Source organism: Passer domesticus, chromosome Z (assembly GCF_036417665.1).
Source record: "Passer domesticus isolate bPasDom1 chromosome Z, bPasDom1.hap1, whole genome shotgun sequence".
Taxonomy (NCBI): Eukaryota; Metazoa; Chordata; class Aves; order Passeriformes; family Passeridae; genus Passer; species Passer domesticus.
In genome coordinates, this window is record NC_087512.1 from 32,706,901 (window position 1) to 32,716,779 (window position 9,879).

Here is a 9,879-nt window from a genome sequence, read left to right on the forward strand (position 1 = left end):
GCTCAAGAGGTACTTAAACTGTCTTGCTTCCCTTTGTAGTTTTGGCTTTTAGAGACAGGTAAATCCATAGAATTAACCAGTAAGTTCTGACTTACGCTATATGCATTCATAATATAATTTGATTTTTTTTTTCTGCAAAAGGAGTTTAAAGGTAAAAATTATTTGTAATTAAGCTATTTTGTTTAATGTTACCAAAGAATCTTTCTTCCTATATTATTTGGGATCAGATTTACAGACTCCACAGCTACTTAAAGTCGCTGTAAAATGCCTAAACGTGCCCACTGCTGTGGAGACAGAAAAAAAACAAAAAAATACTGGGGGGATGTGGGGGTGGGGGGAAGCCAATATTTTTTTCATAACAAATAATATATACATTCACAAAAACAGTTCTTTACTTTCATGACTAAATGCTAAAAGAGAAATACTTAAAAATATTTCATTGTGTAGCTCTCCTCTTAAAAAACGAGTATACACCAAATGAAGACATGTAGTTTTACTTTTTTTGTTACTAACAAAATCAATTCAATTTGTTTTCCAGTTAAATCCCATAGTTATTTACCAAGCATCAGATAACAGCCTGCCATCTGCCCTTCTGCAGGCCATTTCTACCTACTACCAGGCCAAGTTGTGAAATGGCCCACCATCTGCAGATGGTCGAACTTACCCTAGTTGAGATCTGTGGCTAAAAAAGAAATGTATTATTACTGCTGATCAGCCAGCATTACAATGACATTTAGAAGACAGTATCATTATCAGAAAGAACCTAACAGAGAAAAAGTATTTCAGAAGACTTACTATCAGAGGAAAAAAACAACAACCAAAAAAAAAAAAAAAAAAACCCACAAAAAAAAAAAAAAAAACACACCTTTATCTACTTACAGCCATTTACAATTTTAAGGAACCTGCCTATGGGTATTGTTATTGAATATCCAATATATCAAATATGGCTAGTAGGTTTTTCCCCTGACACATGATTATCAGAAGCCCTGTTTTTATTTTCATTTTGTAACAGTAAGTTTAAGAAGCTTTTCCATTGAGCTCCTGCAATTTTCCACATTTCAATTACTTGGCAAATAAAAGTATGTAAGCGTGATTATGAAAATATACTCTTCATAAAAATTTCTCAAAATATTATGACCTGGATCTTTGTTTTAAAGCTCAGATAGATAAGATGATACTGATGTAAAATATTAATAAAACATTACATATGCTATGCTTCAATTCTGATTCTATTTGGCATTTATATGAAATACAGCCATGATAAAGTATTTTCAAGCTTCGTTTTATAGGTATGAGAAAGTCTACAATTGCTCTTCAATGTGATCAGTTTAAGGAATACTTCTTGATTAATCCTTGACTGATACTTCTTGATTAATTATAACTACAAAGACAATAACAAATATTTGTAGTATTTATTGTGACTATGCAATTGCATATACCTGCATTGTTCTTAATAGTACTGGGGTGAGTTTTTGTTTTGTTTTTCTTTAAAAACACAACTTGAAAACAAGAATGTTTTCTGAAGTCACAGCTATGTATTGCCACTTTTTCACAAAAAATAAAAGGCAGCTTCAGTAGAATGAAAGTACTGCATTGGTATGTATCTCTCGCTCTTGAAAGAGACACACATGTCAAATATGCATGTCACACAGGTCTGCAGGAACTTGTGTGTGTTTTAAGTATGCAAAATGTATATATGCTGATTTACAAATGGATATGTAGCCACACTATATCTATGGACCACAGAACGTTTCACTGGAAGCCAGGGCTACTGGGAGTCAGATTCTGACATACTAACATAGAAACATGACAGTCTGCTTCCTACCTTGCTCCTGCACGTAGTATGCCAAAAACAAATCAAGCTCCTTGACTGATACTGTTATGTGATGTGGCTGGACGCAAAGTGCTGGATTTGTGCAATGTGGGGATTTCATGAGACGTTCTCCATCCGTACTTTCCAAGGGAATGCCTTTGAACAGGATCACCATGACTAGATCCAGACGCCAGACTTTGTCAGCCTGTCGCAGGCAATCGATTCTCCTAATCTTGCCCTTCTGGTCAGGATTGGACAATACACAGCATGGGTGCTTCTTCCCAGTAACTGTGAGCACAAAATCCTCCCGGAACTCTTGGCGAATATCTTTGCGCAGCTTGGCCAGGAGCCTGGATGCCCACTTCTGTTTAATTTCAGGCTTTTCGCTAAGTAGCTCATCCTTGACTGCTCTTTCCTCATCCTTTGACATTCGTTTCTCATGTTTTTTAAAGTACTTGCGTTTTCGAGCCTGAAGATTGAACCAAGTATAGGCAATTGCACGGACATGTGGAAGAAGTGCCTCAATGAACGGGTGAAATTCATCCTGTGGAAAGAAGTGAAGGAAAAAAAAGAAGAAGAGAACAAGAAAACTCAAAGTCAGCAAGTTCTCATAACCAAAGCAGTACCAAGAAACCTTTCTGAAAATCTTTAAGTGAAATACAAGATGAAGAGAATAAACACTTAAAATTTACACAAATTTCACGTTTCATTCTTTGAAAGAACTATATGAAAATTTTATTTTGTACTCCTCCCCTCGCTTCATCCCACAACACTGCAGAGACAACATAATTTAAGAGATGCTACCAAGATGTTTTGTTCCTAACATTTAAATATTTGAGTGAAGAGCTAACATCAAGAAAAGTACCATTGCACAGAGAGGACACTGCACGGTTTTAAAAAATCTGAGCAGAAATGTTCAGAAGGCTGAGGCAAATGCCACAGTTCATTTCTCTTCTCTGTGGCACAGAAACACAAAGCATATACATGCTCAGTGTAATGCCACACAGTTCCCGCTTTTGGAGCATGCTCTCAGCAAGAGACTGCTGGTGGCACAAAGAGCATGCGCCATTAAACTTGATCCATTTTCTTATCAAACGTCCAACATTCCAGCACTGAAACAGCACCATTCCAGTGGTGGTAACTAGAGAAACCAGTATACAGTAAGGAAAAGCAGGCAAAAGACACATATCATATACAAATCCTGAACAGAACCTTCTGTACTTTCAGCTCTTCTCGTTTCCCTCCCACCGCCCCCAAGCTCTGTAAAATTAAGACTTTATGAAGGTGAGAACAAAAATTACATTTACGTCCTTCCAGCAGTTCCACTGTGAATTTTGAAGCCCCACAGAGTCAGTTAATTTGCTAACTGATCATATGAGTGTGGCAATTATTCTAAACCCCTTAAAAATCAATCTGAGGTGTACAATGAAAAATGGCAACTTGGCACAAACTTTGCATTCTTTGTGTTTCTACATGCTGTGGCAAAGAGACATTATGAGTCCACCGCTGGTCCAATGCTGCTTTTGTGAAATCCATGCCATTTATTTACAGTTTCAAAATATCCCTTTCTGTTGTCTGGCTTCACCTGCAAGTTCTTATCTTCTGCCTAGCAGCAATATGGATTGCATTAAGGAGGTAATGCTTAGTTGTTGTCTACAGGCACATCCTATAGCAATTAAAATAATTTCATTTGCCTGCTTAAAGTACCATCCTACACATTCATGTTAATATCTAAATAGACCTTTCCCAAAAACTTATTTTCCATTAACAAGTCTGCTGTTTAAAACACTGCAATCTGCTTATCAAACATTACTATATTTTGGGTTGAAAGGGAGACCTTAGGGGAGGTATCTTTCTTCCTGTGTGTAGGGATATTTAACTTTAAATACCACGCAGACTGCTCATCATACTTAGTGGCACAGTGCAATCAAACTAAAACTGAACCTTTTTTATGCAATTATATTCAAGAATACAATTAACAAACTACTATTTTAGTTACGCTGCTAGACAAGGAATGAATTATGTTTAATCAATAGGCTGATTAACTCCATTAGGTAAAAATGATGAAAGTATAACTAATGGTCTCAATTATAGAGTGCAGACTGCCATTGTAGAAGCTTCAGGCAAAGAATTCCATATTTAAATCTTTGAATTTCAAACAAACTTCAAAATTTCCTGAATGTCGCAAAACCCACTAGATCTAGTTACTTCTCTTCTCTAACCATCTTCAAATCAAACAGAAAACAACAGAAAAGTTACAAGCAGTTTACCTATGATCACTTTGTCTTCATAGAAAAAAAATAAATTAATCAAAGGGAGGGGGAAGGGAAAAAAGAGCAGAGGGACAATATAGGAAGATACTTCAGGACATAAACAATTTCATTACAGTATGATGCTTGACAAAGACCTATAAAGGCAACAATTAAACTGATTAGTAGTTTCCAGCAGAGATTTGAACAATTCTGTTACTATACTGGCATATAAAACTAGGCCGTGGAAAGAGTTAAACCACAATCTGTTCTTTGTGTGGGAAGGCAGTACTGCTCTGAGCAACCACAGCCCTTGATAAGACTTCCCTATCTTCATATGTTTTCTGATGCCATGCTTTTTTCCCTTTCAATTATAACTATTAGAGAAAGTTTATTTTTTTCTCCTGCAGAAGTCATCTTAATTGAAGTATTGAATTTTATATTTTTTTAATTAGTGGAAGCATAATGACCGTACTGTGTTAAGTCCTCACAATTCATTTTAGGCTGAATAAAACAGATTTACTACAGATTTTGAAAATTCTAGCAGCTGGAGCTAAAGGTGGGGTGAAGGCAGGTGGCTGAAGAGCTTTGGAAGAAATTACATTTTGCCTCAATACTATGATTTTCCCTACATCTAAAAAGATTTTGGCATTTATAACTTAAAATGGCAATAAAATAAATATTGACATATTCTACTCTAGTAGAATATTGCACATCTAGTTTTAATTTTGAAGAAGAGCATCATAAATTATTAAATTATTTCAGATTGACTATGCCTTTAGGTAATGCCTATAGTATTAACAATAATAACATATAGCACTTTATATGTATGAAAATGTTATAGAGAATTTCACTCATTAAATTCCAGTCTATAGTAGTTGAATGTTTCCTTTTTAAAAATAGGGAGAAAAAAACCCACAAAAACATACACACCAGAAACTCCCACCTTTTAAAAACTGTATTCAGGTTTTTCTTTCACAGTATTTTAAGTCCTAAAGATATATGTATAGGTGAAAAATGTTGAGAAGGAACACAGCAAAGAGCATCCTGTTTGAAAGCAATTATATCAGATTTTTTGAGCTATTCATTGTGCACCTGGCATATTTTCAAATTAAAATACTACTTGACATGGGGAAGTGCCCATAAAAATGATCCTAAATGGACATTTGCAATTAATCACAGACATTCTCCACCAAATCTCCTAAAAAGATATCAACAGAATTTTATTTCTCCTCCTTAATATTCATATGGACAATAGTGAATTATTTTTTGTTTTTATGTGGCACTTGCTCATGTGCCACAGTTGCTCTTGCAATTAAATGATTTATAAAGGTAAGATTTTTTCAAATGTCATATCAAATAGTTAAGATGAATGACTGTGCACTGGCAATTTAAATTAAAATGGAAGTTACTATATAACATCTATGTTGCTTGTAAAGAAAAGAAAAAATAGCAGTCATCTAATGACAATAAGTAGGCCAAATTTTCTTTATTGAAAATATAAAGAGGATATGCAGTGCTCTTCTCCTATCTTTCAATTTTAAACTTTCTATCAGCCCTGAAAGCTCAAAATGAGGATTGTACAATAAATAAACCAGGCAGAAGTATGGAAATTTTATACTGAAAACTTCACCTACTCAACTTCCCTGCATGGATTTTCTTCTGCCTAGTGAAATAACATATAGGCACAAAAGAAAATACTACATATTCTGAGATTTTGGACTACTGTAACATAATAAAACACGGCAAAAATATCTCAAGGGAGCAAGCACTAAAAGGCATGCAGTAACAGCATCCTATTCATGCCTCAGCAAGACAGATAAATGCAGTTTCCAGTCATTCCAAAACATAGAGAAAGAGGTATATGGGAAAGAGAGGAAGAGAGCCTGCAAAATTAAATTGCATTTGGTAAGTTTTCTTCTACCTTGGAGTTATTTTCACCCACCAAACTTTTATTGTAAATGTGATGGGTAACACTTCAATCACCAAGGTTTGTCTTAAAGCTGTACTTTGGATCTTGGACTTGTTATTAAAATGTGCTTCAGCGCTGTCTCGGCACAAACTGAACTACTACTTTCATAAGTAGTTCCATCCAAACAGGTGTTCTGTGTTTACTTTTACCAAAAAATTTTCTTCTGAACATACACTACCACAGTCGATGTGCACTGCAAGAGTCCTAGACACAGAGAATACAATAGAGAGAACAATTGTGGCAGTAATGCTTTAATGCAGTGGCTACTCAAAGTGAGATTAATCAATCTTTTGCCTTAAACAAATAATGAATACATGGTTTAAGTTCTCATTACTGGTGTCATTTTTATTTTTAATGTATATAGAGAAAAAATAATTTATAAAATTCTCTTATCGTTCCATGCAGGTAGAAAAGGATTCCAAACTAAAATCAATTTGCTGCAACTGTGTTCCATGTATGTATCACCAAATGGGAACTGTCCCTGCATGGCACATGGTAGACCATGACTGTAAAATATTATGGAGAAAGTATCAATGCACAAAAGCCAGGAACTGCTTTCTTGGATTAATGACAGTAGAAGTACAATGTAGCAATTTTTTATACACCTGAGTGCAGTATTTTAACACAAATTTGTAAAGAATGAGGAAACCTATTACATCAATGAGTCCAAAAAGAAAATGTAATTTAATAAAAAAGTCATTAGGGAAGGAAACAAGATCATGAATTACCACTGTAAAAGAAGTGGTTGTGAAAACCTGCATCTCAAATGCAAAAACTCCGTTCTTAAGTTGTACTGTCAGGTTTATATTTTGATGCAGAGGTCTTATAGCCCATCAATAATTTCACACGGTAAACAGCCTACACAGAATTAATTTTGCTAACCACAGATTCCATGTTAAGTAGTTATTTCTATGTGTGTACCTGCAAGCATGTGCGTCTCTGTTACACAAAATGCTTCCTATGTTTCTCTTTTGAAGAAAAAATATCTCAATAACGCTTTTTTCCAGCTTTCTTCCACTGCAGCTCACGTTTACTTACTGAAAATATCCATATCTAAGTCAATCACACTTAGATGCCAAACAAAATATAAACAATAAAAAATGTGTCAGCCAAAAAACTGCAGAACTGTGTCCAATCACTGAATAAGCCTTATCATTGTTTCCATCTTCAATCGCAGTTTAAGAATACTTTAGTCCTTTCGAATTACAATGGTTTGTAACTGCGGAATAACTTAAATCATACTTATTTAAATATTCACGGTGCAACTGTAAGTGCAGCGTTGGCCTCTCTGTAGCAGCCTCGCAGCAGATATTACTTTCGCACATTTTCTGCTTCTTTAGCTATTTCTTGCACCAATGTAGAAGCAAGCAGTTATCGCTTAATCAGTTTACATCACATCCTCCTAAGACAGACTTTCACGAAAGCTGAAAACTATCCCCGGGCTTTGCAGACAGGGTTTACCGTCCGGAAAAGGCTCCGGTGCCCCGGCGCTCGCTCGCCGATCTACCGTACGCCGGCCGAGGACGCTCCAGGGGCACCCGGGGAACTTCCCAAACATGCTTCCGAAACCCCTCAGGTTTCAAAACCTGCGCTGTGCCGCGGCGCGGACCCCCGCTCGGACTGCCCCCCGCCCCGCTCCGCGGCCCCGCTCCGCACCGCGCTGCCCTCCCGCCGTCCCGCTGACAGCCGCCGCTCGGCACCGAGAAGCGACCGCAAGCGCGGCTGTAAAAAAAGGGTCGGTCTTTCCCCGTGCTGGGGAGAGGGCACGCTGCTCCGCCAGCACCACTCTTTAGCGGGGAAGTGACCTGCCCTCGTACAACCGAGCGAGAAAACACTGCACAGCTTGGTCATCCCCTCTCACATCTCCCTCATTGTTGGCAGCCTGCATATTATTAATTAAGCATAAGACGGGATTACTTCACACCGGCCAGTGGTCGTGTTTTGTCAAAAAAATCACTTTTCCTTTCAAACCCTTTCATTAGGCTGTGTGTAAAGTGGCGAGCTGAAAAGAGTGCAAATCGTTTGATTCCAATCAAATCAATACTTCTCAAACACGGTTTTTTAGCGTAATTATGCTCATTTCCAGTTTGTTAACCTTTGACTTCTTATGCACCAACAATTAACAGTATTTGTCTACGGGTGACACTTTGAATGGATCTCCCCAAAACAATGGCGTGGTACAGTTTATTCTTTAATACTCCCTCCTGAGAGAGGAGTTTGGATCTGGCAAACACTTACGACTGTGCTTTAACCCGTTACAACTACTAGCAATGACTCATTACAACACACATACATATAAAAATTACAAAAAAAAAATCCCAACAAACACGTGAAAATAAATATATTAACAAATAAATTAAATAAAAGCGTCTATACCTGAGTGAGACAGATTGGAGAATACATCATGACTTCGCTTTGAGAACACGCTGCCCGGAGAGCCCCTAAGAAAAGCCTCAAAAAGGAATAATTTCATCTATTCATTTTACAGTCATCTGAGACTCAAGGAAGATGAAATCAATCAGGACGGGGCTCTGCTCTGGATCACCACAACTTCACAACAAACCCCAGTCCTCCTTAAATAGCCAAAGATTCAAGTTCACTCCGTGTGCTAGATTTCCCGGGGTGAAATCCAATCTACACTTTTAACCCTCTTGTAGTCGGCGGCGCAGGAGTCTTGCTTTTGCTGCTGCTGCTGCTGCTGGTTGTTTTGCAGATGAGGGGGGAAGGACTTGGGGGGGGTGGGGGGGGTGGGCGGGAGGATTTTTTTTGTTTGGCTTTTTTTTAAATCCTTTTTTTCTTTTTCTTTTCTTTTCTTTTTTTTTTTTTTTTTGGGGTGGGGGGGGTGGTGCGGTGTTTTTTCTTTCTTCAGAAGTCGATGGTGCTGCCGTAATAACACGACACTGTCACCACGCTTTCGAAAGTTCAAGGTTACAGCCCGGAGCGGAGCAGAAGGCTCCCGAACAGCGACGGCAAGCGAAACTTCGCCGGGCGGTCGGGACCGTGCCGCGGGGGCGCGCCGAGGCGGGGGCGCGCTCGGGCGGGCGGCGCGGGCGGCGCGGCCTGCGGGCTCCTCCGGCAGCCTCTGCTCGCCCGCCCGTCCTCGCTCTGCGGGCAGCGCGGAGAGACTGCTTTCCAAACGGCCGCCGTAATAAAAATGATCTCCTGAAAATTCAAACGATAAATCTCTCCCTGGCGCTCCCACCCGATTTGCTCTCAACGTGTCTGTGAGTGTCCCCTCGCTACCCCGCCCCTGACTCTGCAAAACTTGGAAGTTGAAACATTCACCAGTTACACCCTGTGGACCCTATTCCAGCTCTCTCTCCAAATGAGACTTAAGTATTTTTGTTTAATTATTTAATTACACAATCACCGTTTACACTCCTCCTCCTGCAAACACATTCCTTCTCCACCAGATCCCCTTCCTCTGCCCTCCCTCTGCATTCATTACCACCGAGCGCTGCAGAAGGAACGAGCACGTTTCGCAAACATTCCTCCCTCATTTTCCCGCTCTTCTGTTGGGAGAAAGTTGCGGGGGAGGGGGGGGGGGGGCTGCCATCTGCGAGAGGCTTCTTTTTCTTCTTTCGGGGTACGACTTTGCCAGCTGCGGCGGGGCTCAGGCGCCCCCGCTTTCCCCCACCCTGGGCGGGGGACACGGGGGAGGGCAGCCCCCTCCTTCGCCCCCCCAAAGTGGGGGGAGCCTGTCCCGCACCGCCGGAGACTGATGTCCCGCCCTCGCAGGCTGCGGCCGGGGGCGGCGAAGGGGACCCGGCTCCGGGCGGGAACTGGGTGCCAGGGTCTGGTTTCATTCTCCGGGGGCAGCTTTAACCAGGGGAGCTGGGAAACCG

The 9,879-nt window shown here is 39.7% G+C and overlaps 1 protein-coding gene across 7 annotated transcripts in view; it reads right to left on the minus strand.

Moving 5' to 3' along the window:
* Positions 1-9,080, minus strand: part of NFIB (nuclear factor I B) — a 171,087-nt gene extending 162,007 nt beyond the window's left edge. For 2 of the 7 annotated variants that reach the window (XM_064402868.1, XM_064402867.1), the window contains exons 1-2: positions 8,411-9,080; positions 1,826-2,357 (exon numbers count right to left, since the gene is read on the minus strand). In XM_064402868.1, coding sequence (XP_064258938.1) covers positions 1,826-2,357; positions 8,411-8,440 — 562 coding nt within the window. In that variant the 5' untranslated portion in view covers positions 8,441-9,080. Of the gene's footprint in view, positions 1-1,825; positions 2,358-2,678; positions 2,824-8,410 lie in introns of those variants that run through there. The other 5 variants (XM_064402872.1, XM_064402870.1, XM_064402871.1 and 2 more) reach the window with 4 other exon arrangements.
* Between the last annotated feature and the right edge of the window lie 799 nt (positions 9,081-9,879).